This window comes from Trichechus manatus, unplaced genomic scaffold (assembly GCF_000243295.1).
Source record: "Trichechus manatus latirostris isolate Lorelei unplaced genomic scaffold, TriManLat1.0 scaffold00042, whole genome shotgun sequence".
Lineage (NCBI taxonomy): Eukaryota > Metazoa > Chordata > Mammalia > Sirenia > Trichechidae > Trichechus > Trichechus manatus.
In genome coordinates, this window is record NW_004443978.1 from 7,995,409 (window position 1) to 8,011,372 (window position 15,964).

Here is a 15,964-nt window from a genome sequence, read left to right on the forward strand (position 1 = left end):
TTTTTATTTTTTAGGGCTCATTAATGTCTTTTCTATCTTTCTAATGACAAGAAGCATGCTACAGAATTGTTTGAGCTACAACATTTAGAATTTGAGAAACCAAATGTTAGCCATACTAGCCGAATGGCCAAATCAGGGAACAGTTTCTGGAAATATCTGTATAGATCTTATCAGGAGGTCACCAAGTTCATACACAGAGGGAAGTGGTAAAGGAAACGGCAGTTGTTTGGGTTCCCTTGCCATAACATTGCTTAGTGTAGTGATTTATAAGAAGTGGTAATGGCGTTGGTTTCTAGAGCTGCAAGAAGGGATTCACTTGCCCTATTAATGGAAGGCAGAGCCTTGTCCCCCTACTTCACTCTGACCAACAGCTTAGATTCTAGGGAAGAGCTGCAGGGATCGACAGGGAGCCCAAGTGACTGGAAAATGCTCCAGCTTGCTTTGTGTAGTGTCTGCTCACCCAGGCTTGGCTATGGGGAAGTGACAGCCCAAGAGGCAAAGGTGAAATTCGGAGAAGGCATGTGTGTCTTAGAAAGCGCAGGGGAGCCGTGCACTGCAGCCAGCTGGGCTCTGTCTATGTGACTGGCTGTGCAGGCTTTATTAAGCCAGTCATCACTGTGGGCATCTGGAGCTCAGTCCTGCTGGGAACTCCAGGCACAGCGTGGAGCATCCCACCTGGAGGAGAGGTATTCACACATCTATCCCTGCAGTCGCTGGTTGAAGGCTGCTTCTGAAGGCTGGGGAGGGCGCTAATCCCCCAGCCTTTCTTGCCTCCCTGTCCAAGGATTCTGGTGGCGTGAGGACATGTCAGGCAAAACGGCACAGGTGCTGGCAACTGGAAATCAGACTGTGTGCAAAGAAAAGAAGTGTCAGGGACATGGAAGGGCACAGTTGACGCTCTGTACTTGGGATTGCCAATGGCTTAAGTCAAAAAAGCCCAGGCCTGGCTTTCAGAGGACTTGCTGTCAAGGGGAGATGTCCAGTTGGCTCTATGTCACGGCAGAGGTGATGAAGAATGCTGGGGAAGCAGGAAATGGCAAGAACCATGTGGCAGGAAAGCTTCATCAGAACCCACACTGGGAAAGGCAAATGTATAGGCTGTATTTATGTAGTATTTTATTCAAGGAATCTGTCTGACTGATTCCAGTGCCTTCCAGTAAAAAGCTTTACTAGTAGGGGAGAAAAGGCAAAACTTCCCTACAAAATTCCAAATAATTTATGTAGATCCTCTCCCCTCCAGAACGTGAAGCTGAATTCTCCCCCATCCTTTGTGTATGGGCAGAATTTAGTGACTTGCTTCCAAAGAACAGAGCATGGAAAGACAGCATGGTCCAGGTGATCAAGGTTAGTATCATCTGTGACGTCTTATGGATAGCAGGTACCCCTGATGTGACGTGACTTCATCTCTGTGGTGGTCTTTCTTCCCCCAAACTCAGAGCCCCAGTGAAATGATGAGGAACCTTTACACAACCCCTCTCTGCCATAGAACAACGCGGAAGACAGGTGGCTAACCTTCCCCGAGGGGTTGGAAGAGCCTGCCACAGGAAGTTGGTTTCCGTCTTACTTGTATTATGGCTTGACCTCACTAAGCTTTTGTTTTCTCATCTATAAAAACGAGGATAATAAATAGGGCATCTGTAGGCATTAGGAGGATTAAATGAGATTCTATACATAAAAGTGCTCTGTAAAGTGTAAAGAACCACACACGAGGGATTATCCAGACTATTGGCCCCTGCCTCGGCTCTTGTAAGAGAACACAGTATGCTGTGACTTCTGGTTTCTAAAGGAAGTTCCTCAGCCATGGCAGTAGCTGAGAGCCTTCAGTGTGGACATGGTGTCTGAGGTAAGAGAGTGAAGGCTGTGTCTGTACAACTAGTTCCCCACTGAGGAAGGGAACTGGTGAGGCAAGGCCACAGACTGGACCCCGTGGACCAGCGAGGGCTCTGTCCACATGAGGCACACCTCACCCAGGTGACAGCCAATCAGAATGGTGGGGCTGGAGAGAGGAAAAATCATCCAAGTCCTAAAGATTTTCGTGCTTCCTCACAATCACCAGCATTTTAAGTGTCCCTCAGGTCATGCTCCTCATTTCCTACATAAATTCCTTTTAGCTGATTTTTCTCCTGACAATGAGGCATTTATTTCTCTCTTGAAATTGAAGAGCCTAGGGATGTGGTCAGAAAACACTCTAGCACAGACGTCTCCATGTGAGCTGCTTGGTGATGCCTTCCCCCAATTCCCACCTGTTGGCAAGGGCTTTCTGAATTACGAAGGACCAGTTCCCTTGTGTAGGATATTCATGGGGTCAGAGACCATGGCTTCTAACTCTAGGAATTCTAACTCCAGGATTGGGAGCCTTCTTTTAGTTGACATAACATAATTAACTAAATTTTGATGCCCTAAAGTAAAGATTATACAGAAAATGATGCCCCGTGGGAAAGAAAAGGTGCTTCTTGCTGTGGTCTTCTATTTAAGCTAATTTAAAAAAATAATACAAGCGTTCTTTCTGCATTCCACGAGAAGCTGATCTTTCTCTTCTCTCACTATCCTTAATTGAACAAGCTCCTTCCAGGCAACATGGTCATGTAGGCTAGATCAGAAGTCAGAGGTTCAAAGTTTTAATCACAATTTGACACTAACATGCCTCTCTGCCCACATTCCTCAGAATGACTCTTCATCTGACAAAGAGTAGATAATAACTCAGGGGCATGAACCAAACTGTGAATTAAAAAAATAAAAACAAGTCACACTAGTTACTAAAGCTTAAGCCTGATCCAATATTCTTTTTTTTTTTTTTAATTATCTGAACCAAAGTAGTTGTGATAGTTTGAAGTCCTAGGGAATCATTTCAAACCTGTTTTCTTATTCATGCCTATATTTCTTGGTTCTTAACCACAATTTTAATATCATTTTTCTATTAGAAAAAAAACAAACAAACTTGGATATCTAAATTGATGTGCTCTTCAAAATACGTGGGGTGCTTTTGTTTCCAAATAGTTAAAATGCTTTTTAGGGAAAAGACACATTTTGGTTTACAGCAACTAAAGAAAGCAAAATACTGTCTCGTTTTTTGCTATTGCCATTTAGGAATATGAACAGTTAGCTGTTCTGTGTCACGCTTGAGAGTCTGTCGTGAGATGCTTGAATGTAACAGAAAATTTGGGACTACTAACAATTTTGGAATTGAAAACTTTTTTTTTTCTTGAAGCAATACTTGAAAACAGAGGGATTTCCCAAGACTGACATCAAGTCAGAAACAAAAACTATTTCACTTGAATAAAATCAAAACATTAACAACACAATTGAAACAAATTCTGCAAAAAGGAGATTTCTCTATCAGAGACTTTGGACTAATTTTTCCCATTGAAAAAGAACAAAGCAGGAGTGGTATGGTATGAAAATCCACCAGTGAATCCCACCTGCTGGAATAATAAGCAATATGACACCCTTCTATACTTCACAGCGTGAGGCACCAGTAATGAGAATAACTCCCTCTATCCATGAAGTTACTAGGCTCAGGCTTTGAGTGGGCATTCCAGTAGGACCTGAAAGATATGTACATGTTTTGTTAAAGCATTTGGTTGTTCTACCATGTGCTGACAGACACTTTAGGGGGTGGAGAGGGTGGCTAGCTCTCTGGAATCAAGTCACAATATGTGGCCCTGAAATGAGCAAAGAGAGTTAGCTCACATGGGAATTAACCCTTATTAGCTGCATTCTCCAACCAGAGGAGCCAAGCGGTCATCAGTCAACTAATATTTATTCAAGAGCCTCTAAATGGAAGACCTGCAGGTGAAAGTGCTTTAAAAAGTAGTCTAACGGAAAGCAATTCTTCATGATAGGGCACAATCATTTCAAACAGCTGGTTTCATTTTTCAGATTGGCTGATTGTCTATCATTTCATACTTGCCTAGTGCTGATCTAAAGGGTAGTGACACCAGCACATGGATTAAATGGGAGTGAGTGAGAACTATTTGGTTTCCTCATTGGCTTTTCTTTATACAACTGAAGAACCACCCACTGAAGAAGACAGATTAACACCATCTCTGTATGCTGAAGAGATTCATATGCACACATTCATTTGTCCTTTACACATCTGAATAACTGCTAATTCTATATGGATTAAACCAGTGAAATGCCTCCTCCTACTTTCTTGATTTCATGTATGGACTTTCTGTAAACCGAGGCTTTAAATTAAAATTCCCGTCTCATAGTTCAGAGGTATCTCCTTTAGAAACTAGGAAAAAAGGCTAGATTTTTTAAAGCAGAGAAACTCAACTGACATTCTGGAAAAGCTTTATAAGCATTAGGAGACATCTGTCCTGAACAAATTTGAGGCTTGAGATTGTGGAGATGGCATTCAAAAGTGAAAACTCTCTGCTGTTCCTCCCAGGAAATGAGAGCAGGAATGAGCACACAACCAAGAGTAAGAAGATCTGGATTGAATCCAAGCTCTCCTACTTACCAGCAGTGTAACCCTCTGCCAAGTCACTCTACACAGCTTGGCCTCTGTTCCTGGATTTGCAAAACATGAATAATCCCTCCACAAATAGACCAACCTCAAGTTGGTTAGGAGACTCAAAGGAGTCACTGTATGAACAAGTCCTTAGTAAACCAGTAAACCCTTTATTTAGGAGTATGGAAAACATAGATAATTAGGCTAAGCCCATTTTCTTGTCAGAGTCCTAATCTAGTAACCCATAAGTTTAAGGTACTGGTTTTCTAACACAGTAAAACCTGCGAAAGCCGGAACCTGTGTAAGGTGGAAACCTGTCCGAAAAGGAAAACCTCAAATATTTTCCACCAATAGAGAGTGATAGAAAACGTGGTAAGACTGTACCCTGTCAAAGACGGAGAACTTGTGAGCTCTGGAAAAACAAGGCAGTCCTGTCGAGCTCCAGCCCTCACACGTTTCACTGTCATTAGGACCTCATATTTCTCTTGTTAAGAGTTTTTCAGGTAAACCTGCTTACCTTACTCCCAATTTCAAAAGTCCGACACTTTTACCGCAGTTTCAATACTGCATGAAGGTTTCACTGGTGAAGCAACAGCCTCTTTAATATAAAAGTCGAACAAACCAACAAAACATTGTGGCAATGCCTAAGGAGGCCATGCCCCACCTCAACAGAGAGCTTTAGTCTGAGCTGCCTTAACAAAGGGTTGGCCTACTCTTACAATCCCCCTTAATTTCCAGGGGAAGTTGTAAGGGCTCTGAGGAGAAACAATAGGCACAAAAACAGCAGAGGGGTGAGGTTAGAAAAATACAGGCTTCGCATCACAGAACAAACTTCAAACACAGCATCTGCTAATTGCTAGCTGGGATGGCCTTGGGACAAAGTGCTCCACCTGGCAAAGACCTGCTCTGCTCCCTTTAACAGGGAATGCCAACGTCTGCTTCACAGGGTGAGGGGAGGACATGCTAAGGTAGCTTGGGTGGGCTGCCAGCTCATATTGGAGGCTCCATAAGTGCCACTTTCCTTCTCAATAGGCCTGCAAAGCAGCCCTGGCGGTGCAGTGGTTAAGAGCCTGGCTGCAAACCAGAAAGTCGGTGGTTCAAATCCACCAGCCCCTCCTTGGAAACACTATGGGGCAGTTCTACTCTGTCTCATAGAGTCACTATGAGCTGGAATTGACTTGAGGGCAACGGGGGTTACACGTCTTTGGAGAAAATAAGCCTTTGAGCTCATACTCATACAAAAGAAGCTGGCCAAAGAGTGTCCTGGGACTAAAACTTTGGCTGGGAGGTGCAGCCGAGTTGTGAGCCTCTTCCCTGGGGGCGCTGGCTGGCACTGTGGCCACATAGGTTGGAGCTGGTCTCACCTGAGATGGGGGCTGCGGTGGGACTGGGGAAAGAGGAGGTCATGTGGATTATCCTACCTTCTCCTCTAAGCCTTTTTAAATCTAGGGCACACCATCAGGGCACATTCCTTTCAGCCACATCCCAGCTCTAGCCACGCCCCATCAATCCAGCTCTGTCCAACCACACGAAAACAAACAAGGCTTTGATTCCTTTGTGCTGAAACTCTCTTGAAGAATGAGGAAAGCAAAATGAGAGAAACCACTCTCTGCCACATGCTGTTTACTATTTCAACAAACAGACCCAATCTGACAGGAGAAACTGGGTTGTAGATTCAGGAGCTGCCTAGCAATGTCTGCTAGCTCTCTGGGCTGTCCTGCCAAGGGGGTGAGGTCTCTGAAATGAGCTCTTTAGAGCCAACCTTCTGAAAGAAAAAAAAAAAATTCCTTCCACAGCCTCCCTGGAAAAAAAGATTGCTTGCCAAATTCAAATTTGCCTTGGTCAAAATTAACTATTAACAACTCAGCCCTTGAATGAGGTTGTAAAGAAAGTATTTCTCCCTGACTTTGGAGAAAACATCTTTTGTGTGACCTCCAAGCTATATTACTTATTTTAAAGGTTCAAAATATAAACTTGTCTTTTCCTTCTTTGATTACTCTGAAACCGTGCCTCTCACAGAACCCCTCTACCGGCTTGGAAGCCAGCAGGCAGCCAGGCTTGCAGCAAGTGGAGGCGTGGAAGACGCCCCAAGGGCTTCTGTGCCCCAGGCAACTTCTGCTTACTGAGCCAGAGCTCGCTGCAGAGGTGTGTTCACTGCGAAAACTCACCCAGGTGCACATCCATGATCTTTGCATGCTTTTAAACATATGCTGCACCTCAATAAAAATATTACTTCCCAAATAGAACGGACAAAACATCTGCCTCGAACGAGACAGCACCAATGCCTTCTATGCACGCCCAACCTGTAGAGACACACACTTTCCCAAAATGCTTAACAGACATTTCATGCACACGGTACACACAGCACATATGGCACACACACACGTTACAAAACGAGGTAGGCACAAACTCCATTCCCAGCAGAATCATCCCCGTTTCTATCAGTCGCTTCCTAAAACATTTCCAAGCCTGGCGTGTTAGGTATAACGCGAGATCTACTTTAAGAAGCTGATTTTTCTATGAGAACCAGGCGAGGGGGTGGAGTTTGTTGTTGTTTCGAACATCTTGGGGAAAACTTCATCCAAAATAACTAACCTAGGGTGCGCTGTCCTACAAGATTACAGTATGCTTTATATTAAAAAGAAAAAAAAATGCAGTGGGCACTTACCTATTTGGTCTTCGGGGATCAGGGACTCGATGGGGGGGTCTAGCTCCGAGCTCTGGGACAGGTAGTTCTTGACCTGGGTCATGAACTGCCGGATCGTCTGCAGCAGGTCGGTGCTGGACACGTGGCACTCCTTGTTCTCCTGCAGGAAGCTCACATAGTCCTGCACCAGGCACCCGAAGTAGGTGCACTTGTCCCGGGACAGCTCGGCGATCCTCCTGACCATCCTCTTCTCGGGGGTCATGAAGGAGCTGAACACGCCGCTCATCTTCCGGAGCTGGGACTTGACAATCTTGGGCAGCACGAAGGAGCTGCTCCTCTTCTTGGACTTGATGGGCGGGGGCATGGTCTCCTGGTCACTCTCGCCATCATAATCCTCCAGGCTGCTGTTAGTGTCTGCCTCGTAGCTAAAGAGAGGCATGCTGCGGTCAAACTCCAGCGAGTCAGAGGAGGAAGTGGAAATGCTCATGTCGCTCAGCCTCTGCCTGCCTCCATTCCACGGAGGCCGTGACTCAGAGCAGGGAGGCTGGGCCCTTGTGCAATCTCTTGGCGCCTCCGAGGGTGGGGCCCCACCTGGGCCACCAGCCGTGCCCAGCTTGGGCTCGAGGCCGGGGCCAGGCCGGCCACCGGTCAAGGTCTTTGCACTGCCTTCTGCCTCAAGAAAAGAAGCCTGCTTCTTCAGCCGGGGCGGAGGGACGGGTGTTGGTTTCGTTCCAGGCACAGCTACGTTCCCATGTTTGTTATGGTTGACTGTTTCTGGCATGCTCGCCTGGGTCTCGCTCCTGGACAGCTGAGGGCTTGTGTGGAGACTATTAATAGTGGGTGGCGGGGGCCTGGGTGGGGGGGACCGAGGCCTTTCGGTGCCATTCACGTTGGGAGTCCTTGTGCTGGACCTCGGCAGGCTTCCACTGAGGTCCTGGCTGTGCACTTTCAAGAAAAGAGGATTAATGAAACACAGGGCTCCGTTGCCCTGGCTGCACTCCAGCTCCGAAGGCGTCCTGGTTTTTATAGAATGCACTCCATTTATGAGGCAGAGCTGACTCGAGGCGGGACAAGCACCGTCTGAGGAGAGAGGCCTATGGGGAGGTGGAGGGTTTGGGGGTTGGTTGTCAGCTGGAGAGCTCCAGAAATCTGAAAGTCATTATCGGTGAACACAAGAATGTAAATACAATACACTCGGGCCATTCCTTCACAAATTAAAAAAGCACAGTGTGTTACAATGGGCATCTTTGCAGCCGAAGGCCCTGCACTTGGGTTTGGCCGATTTTTTTTTTTAATGTTTTCACTGCATTCCCTTACCGGAAAGGGTGGGGAGGCTGCCAGGTCCAGCTGTGGGCCCACAGGAGGGCTCCAGGGACTTTTTACCTTCAAAGCCCTTGAGAAATGGCTTGGCCAGCATACAACTCCAGCCCAGCTTTTTCATAGGTATGTCGGAAGGAAAAACAAACTGGAGTTGTTACAGTATTAGCTTGAGAAAGGCTATCAGGGCACCTGACTTCACAAAAGCGGAGTCAGTGTGCAAAGCACCACCCCCCTTCCCCATCAGCTTCCTCTGAGGCACCCTCCACAGAGGCAGCCGCCAGCCAAGAGATCCAGCCTGGCAGTTCCCCTTCCAGGGCAGGACCAGCAGCTGGGCCTGGGGGTGGGGGGATGTTACACAATTTGTATGGGGTTTTACATGTTCAGCACTAAAACACTGAAAGGAGGGAAAATACACTCCTGGGTCCCATTAGCAAAAAACAACAACAACAACAGCAGCAGAAGCAAACATACGAAAATCACAAAGTACCGGTTCAGCCATTTATCTTGATGGTTTGCTGCTCATCCTTCCCAAATCCAGTAACCTCCTTAGCACGGCTATAAATTCCCAACACTCTGGAGACCTGCAGGTTGCTTACTGCATCTATACCACCTGTGTCTCCGTGTTTTCTGTGCAAATTGGTGATAAATGCTGTCTGTTATAATTTCCATTTGGAATAGGTTCTTTTCTCTCTCCCTCTAGCGTTGCCTTGCTGTGTTTGTTTGAAGTGTGTTCTCTTCCTACGGGCCCAGAATGGCTGGTCTCAGATGGGAGAGGCTTATGTTGGGAGACCTTTTGTGTGTGTTCTAAGCAAGGCCTGGTGTTGGGGGACAGGTCCTCAGCCTTGTGGGGTCTTCTCTGTATCTTTCCTTCCCTCCCCTCTAGGTCTGCGCTGTCCAGCATGGAGCCAACAGCCATGTGTGGCCACTGAGCCCTTGAAATGTGGCTAGTGAGTGGAGGAACTGAATTTTAAATTGTATTTAATTTTAATAAATTTAAATGTAAAAACTGACACTCAGTTTAGTTACTGGAAAACTTTTAAGTATGCTTGGAACAACCTGGGTATGTGAATCTATTTTTTCAACTGTAAATGTAGTGAAATCTAAACACAGATTGCGAAAATTTAGTAGCCAACTCCAGGTGTGCAGTTACAGTAAAATACAGACTGGATTTCAAAAAATTAGCATAAAAAAGAATGTGAAATATCTCACTAATAACTTTTGATATTGTGTGTTGAAATGATAACATTTTGGATATATTACATTAAATAAAATATATTATTAAAATTAATTTCACCAGTTTTATTTTACTTTTTTAGACGCGGCTACTAGGAAACTTAAAATCACCCATGGGCTGTTTTCTTTGGGTCAGGGCAGGTCTTGGTGGGCCTGGTCCCACCTCCCTGAGCCCTCCTTGGACTTCTGTCATAGCTATAAGATTTTGTACTACTTCACAAATGTGCATTTCTCCCATATAAACTATGGACATTGGGGCAAGGTAGGGGACACCTGATTAACCACTGAACCCTTGCTATGGGGAGTAGTGCCTGCCACATAGCAGACCCTCTAGAAATATATGTAGGATGAATGAATAAGTGAGGTACAGGATTTAAAATGTGCTTTCCGTCATGCCCATTGACAACCACAAGCGAATGGGTGTTAATGAGACCTCATTAGCTTCGGAGTAGTGGCCGCTACAGCCACCAGTGCACAGCACTGTCTGTGACACTCCAGCCCTCAGCCCAGCTCTGAGCACACCCTGCATGCTGACCACCTGGCCAGGGGCCGTGGGGAGGGAGACGTGGCTCATGCCTTCAAGACACCTAGAATCTAGTGGACTATGTGTGCTTCAATTCAGGAAAATATTTTTAAACACTTTCCGAAGGCATTAAATGGAAGATATGGGGCAACTTTTAAGTGAGGACATTTATATGGTCCTGAATTTTGACCAGGATTCTCTTTCGCAATCCATCAAACAGACCTCAGGCACATGTGGCAATTCTTTTAAGCAATCTGTTTCAGATGGGCACTTGAAGCTACTGTCAGGTTTCTCTATAATTATGCAGGCTTCCTTGGAAATGGCACCCATCAAAACAAGCTCTTGAGATTAAGAGAAAAATATGCCAAAAGGGAAACACTTATATTTTTTATTTGCTGGTCCTAGTATCATATCTTCTCGGATTCTAGGAATGCTGGCATTTTCTCTTCAGAATCCCAATAGCCACTCAAATACTGCAGTCTGGTTGTTAATCTATCTAAAGATGGAAGCCCCAAATTCTTAATAGTATTTCCTCCTCACATCTAGAGAGAATTTTTTTTTTCTTGTTTTTTTTTTTTTGCTAAAGTTAAACCCACAAGGATTCCCTAGGCAATGGGACAAAGAAAGGTAACCTGGGTGAGTTCTATGTCCTGATCCATTGTCAACTGCTGCTCAGCAGAATTGAGATGGGTTTAAGGGCATCAGCAAAGGGTCAGGAGGGGAAGGCAAGCGCCCAGCTGGCTACAGTGATGACCCATGGCGTGGTAGGGATGTGGCCCAGAACCCCAGGACTGGAAGTACACACAGAGAGGAAGTGAGACAGATGTTGCTCTGGGTGCCTGGACTGTCCAATTCCTCAAAGCACAGGAGTGTCGTCAGGGCTCCGGTTCCCCTCTAGAAATAAAACCTGGCACATGAGGCACATCACGGGGACTTTCTCTTTCTGTCAGGCACTGCTTTTCCCCAGCAAGATGCCACAGAAGGGAAGGTCACCGAGGGACATGTTATAAATGTCTACGGTACATTAGGACTTCGGGTTTGTATATAGCCCAAAATCAGTAATGACATAGGCTGGGGGGACTTAGGGGACACCCAGGCAAAATTAGCACCAGGCTGTTTGAGAGTTGGCTGGACGATGACTTGGAAAAAGAATCTCATAAAGTCTGATTCAGGGACCCCATGGTCCTGAAGGCTGCGCTTTGCCATGGAGATGGGATTATTTTTAATCACAGGTGTGTTTAACATCACGATACAGCCTTACCCAGCCTCACACTGATTCTGATCCACGTGTCCCTTCTAAGATGGGCTCAGGGAAGGAGTACCTACTTACTTAGTCCCAACTGGGCTAGTTCTTCAAGCTGAGCCTCCGTCTTGGCTGTTGAAATGGCATAAGGCAACTTCAAGGTAAATGGCAGAACGTCCCTGATTTTTCAGAAAAGAGAAAATATTTGTAATGATATGTCTGGTTTCTGTCTCATGCTTTCATTTCGTCCTAGAGAGATTTTAACTTAAACTGTTTACAATGTTCTAACTGGACACCACAATGTACCCAACCAGAACTTTACAGGTGATGAGATCAGTGCTTATTATTCCTGCCAAAATTACCACATTCAGGAAAGGCTGAAAAAAAAGAGAAGCCTCCGTGGTTTCAGGATCTGCAGCGGAAACTGAGTTTTCCTGCTGGGTGGCTAAGAGGCATCTAAAGTTAATATCAGAACCACTGATTACGCTGGTGGATCTACCATACATATGAAACGGTATATACTAACTTGCTAGATGCCATCTTAATGGTGGGCCCGACTCCCTGGGCAGGAACGTATAATCCTCACCCAAGATTTATTAGCCCATTGCCTTAAACATGGCAGGTTCTCAATGAACGTCTTTTGATTTTACTTGAGATATCTTCCAGCTGGAACTCACACACTGTCCTTTATACACTGAGACAAAACTCTGTCGCTTTTTAAGGCAGTGCTTCTCTAACTTCAATGTGCACAGGAATCCCCTGGGGACCTTGTTAGACTGCAGATTCTGATTCAGGAGGTCTGGAAGGGCCTGAGAGGCTGCATTTCCCACAGGCTCCCAGGCGATGCTGATGCTGCTGGTCCCTGGACCATACTTTGAGCAGGAAGTCATGTGACCAACCCTGCTTCATGTCACCAACCCTGGGTCCAAGCAGCATGGCACCACATGCATACAGGCAAACACGTGCATCACAGAGCACCAGGCCCAATGGGAGAGCTAAGGCGGCACCAGGCTGCCACTGCCAGGGCGCGGAGGCATCATTAGTAGACACACAGCCCATGGCCACCTGCTCTCTCAGGAATGGGCAAAGGCAGACTTAACAAACTTTGTTCACTTTCATGTACAAGGGTTGGGACTATACTCTCAACACTGGTGAATCCCTCATGGGGCTTGGCACACACCTTGCTGGATACAGACAGGGAGAAAGTGTTTTTTGAATGAATGAATATTCATTGATGACAAGAGTGACTTACCTATAGGGCGTATTGATCTTACACAGAATTTTTCATTCATTCAACAACTATTTATGATCACCTGTGAAGTGCCAGGCACTGTTTCAGGTGCTGGCCACAAAACAGACAGAAGCTCCTGCTGTCACGGAGCTTCACTCCAGTGGACACCAGCAGACAATAAACAAATACGCAATTTACGGAGCATACAAGAAGGGGATATGTGCTACAGATAAAAATAAAGCACAGAAGGGGGATAAAGAGTGTGAGAGTGTTGGGGGTGACCAGGGAAGTCCTCTCTGAGAAGGAGTATTTGACTGAAGACCTAAAGGAGGCCAGGGAGTAAGCCTTCAGGGGGAGAGCATTCCAGGTAGAGCACGCAGCAGGTGCAAAGGCCCTGAGGTGGGAAAGGGTCTAGGAGGTATGAAGAACAGCAAAGGAGGCCATTGTGGCTGGGGTGGAGTACGTGAGGGACAAGACTGTATTTTGTCAGTGGAAGATGTCATGAGAATTTCCACTGACCAGCATTAACTATACTAAACAACTGGTTGTTTACAATAAGATCGGGCACCATTCTGGGCTGAATGAGATCAAATCTAGATGTCTGAGACTTTTGGAATCCTTAAAACTGTTGACAATGGATAACAAATTAGTAAAGTCAATTAAAAGAACAAAACATGACTAAAATTTACTAGTGTCACAAAAGTTCCAATACGCCACTCACATAAATTGTCAGGTCAGGATAGGGCAGCCAGCTGAGGCTCCTCTGCCTTGGGATGTCAAGCCCAGCTCCCAACTGCTTCCATGAGACTCTTAGGGTAATAGCTGCTCCCTGACCCAGGACAGGCAGTGACCCTGATCATAATCTTAGGTGAAAATTAACAGGAACTGGAACTTCATAACTCAAAATATCATACAAATATATGCTTGTATGGCTGCATCAACTTAATTAAAATCTGCTTTCTTCAGACAATTGGGAGGGGAAAAGTACAAGCAACAAAATAAACCTGTTTTAAGTTTTTACCTTGCTCAGTGCAATACCTGGGGCCTAAACATCACATGACTGGTTTGGGTCTTTCTTAATGACATATGACGGGAAACCACACCCATCATTCATTAATGGATGGTTTCAGGCTTTGATAGACTACAAAATGAGATGTTGCACAGGAGCCTGTTGTACCAGCCAAAGGGTGTATCACAGCTCCTTCTTCTCATACACATGCAAAAGGGGACAACTTCTTGTCATCTACACCTGCTAAAGAAAGGGGGCCCATTCTAAAACTTGCATAACAGGTAAAAAAAGCCATCATCTTTGACATAAATGTTTCGCCCAAGAGTTTCAGTACATACATAGTCTAGTTTAGTTCAGTTTAGTTTTTTAACTTTGCTCTATACATCGTATTTCTAAAGGGGAGGAGACTGGTATTGTTGAGCACCTAGTATTGCATTGTACCATGCACTGTAGCTCACATGGACCCACATACAACCCTGGGAGGAAGCTGTAACTTCCCCCTTCCCACAGATCAAGAGCATCAGAAACAGACAGGTGAAGTCCCTGGCGTGCTCCTACAGAGCTAATGAGGGGTGAAGTGGGGGTGGGGTGGGTTTGGAACTCAAGCATGTGGGACCTTGTTATGGATTGAATTGTGTCCCCAAAAGGTATGTGTTGTAAATCCTAACCTCTATGCCTGTGATTATAATCCCATTTGGGAATGGGTTGTCTTTGTTGTGTTAACGAGGCAGAAGTAGTACAGGGCATATCTGGAGTCAATCTCTTTTGAGGTATGAGAGATGAAATGCAAGCTAGCAAGCAGAGATAGGGGAAGAGAGATACCAAGCCAGACGAAGATCACAAGGGGCCCAGGAGCCAAGGACAGCAACTAACAAGACTAGGCGTGGTTGGTCAAGCTTTGCAGTCACTTTTTGTATTCTCAACTCTACTTTTCAACGTGCCTGTCACAGTCAGAATCGACTTGACCTCAACAGTTTTTAATCACTCAGTGAATGCTATTCTCAGGTGCACCTGTGTGGAATATCAACACTGATAATCTAATCACTCTATTTGAATATACTTGTGTACTAATCATCAACCAAAAAACTGCCAACATATTTTGGTAAGACTGGGTCAAATCAACTACTGATGACCAAGAACACAGACTCAGGTCAATGAGTAGCAACCAGTGGAAAAGCAGAAGCAAAATTTCGAGTACCTTTGCATTTTGAAAAAAAAGGAGACATTAATCTCGGGCGTCTAATTGCACAATGGCAGTGTTGGTTTTTGTGTAAACACCACGGTGGAATCAGGCCGTGAAGTCTGCAAAGGTACCCGTGTGCTTTAGCTCCCTCTGGTCAGGCAGCCCCGAGCAGCAGGTGGTGGGGTGTTAAGAACCTGAGAGGTGATGACGTCTTTGCTGGGCTGTTGCCAAGTACTGCTTCCTGGGTGTGACACTCTTTCACAACGATGGCACAATTACCAACGAGCACACCATGCAGAAGGGCACACATGGACAACTCCACCTCTGGCCTACACTGTAGCGCTGAAATTCACTCCTTCACTCTGACCCAGCAGGTGTGGTCCCCGGGGACGGGAGGGGCTCCTGCTTGGCTCCCTGTCTTTGGGCAGCGCATTTCCCCTCCAAAGGCCCAGGGATCCTGCGCAAGCCACGCAGACGGGCGTGCTCACAGGGCGTGTGGTCCAGGTCTGGAAGAAGCCCTGGTTTATTCTGGTAAGCAGCGATGGAGCCATCCTTGGAAAGTGCCCCTCCCCCCCCAGGTCTCTGATCATGTGGGTCTGGCTGGTCTGGAGACCCCCAGGTGGTAGACAGCCAAGTCCTGCCCCCGGAACAGCTTAGTCCATCAAGTATAACGAAAGTCTAACTCAGTCTGAGAAATAACCTAATCCTTAAAAATACTATAAGCCAAACCCAAGCACACTCCTCAGCCGTGAAAACACCCCGGTAGCACACTCCCGTGTATCCCCTAAACTCAGCCGCAACCCACAAGCAGAAAAGCAAAGGGGGCGAGGGTAGCCGCCTCCTGTGCTCCTACATGGGAGGCAGCACCAGGCCCACAGATCAGAGTCAGATTCCGAGTCACCACAAGATCACCTGATTTGAAACACTGCTACTGCTAGAATCAAAAGAAAAAATATTTTTAAAAGTAAGCCTTCCACAACTCACACCCTAGACACCTGTAAACGCTGGGACTTCTGGCTTAACTGCAGGTAGGCGAAAAGAGCCACCTTAGTTATGAAAAGGACTCAAGCACCCAGCCTGCCTCAAGTCCAATAATGCAGGGTTCCCAGGGCACGTCTA

At 46.0% G+C, this 15,964-nt stretch overlaps 1 protein-coding gene across 1 annotated transcript in view; it reads right to left on the reverse strand.

Moving 5' to 3' along the window:
• Positions 1–15,964, reverse strand: part of RIN2 (Ras and Rab interactor 2) — a 124,306-nt gene that overhangs the window by 18,564 nt on the left and 89,778 nt on the right. The window contains exons 7-8 of the mRNA XM_004376429.3: positions 11,510–11,601; positions 7,125–8,252 (exon numbers count right to left, since the gene is read on the reverse strand). Of these exons, the coding sequence (XP_004376486.2) occupies positions 7,125–8,252; positions 11,510–11,601 (1,220 nt within the window). The remainder of the gene's footprint in view (positions 1–7,124; positions 8,253–11,509; positions 11,602–15,964) is intronic.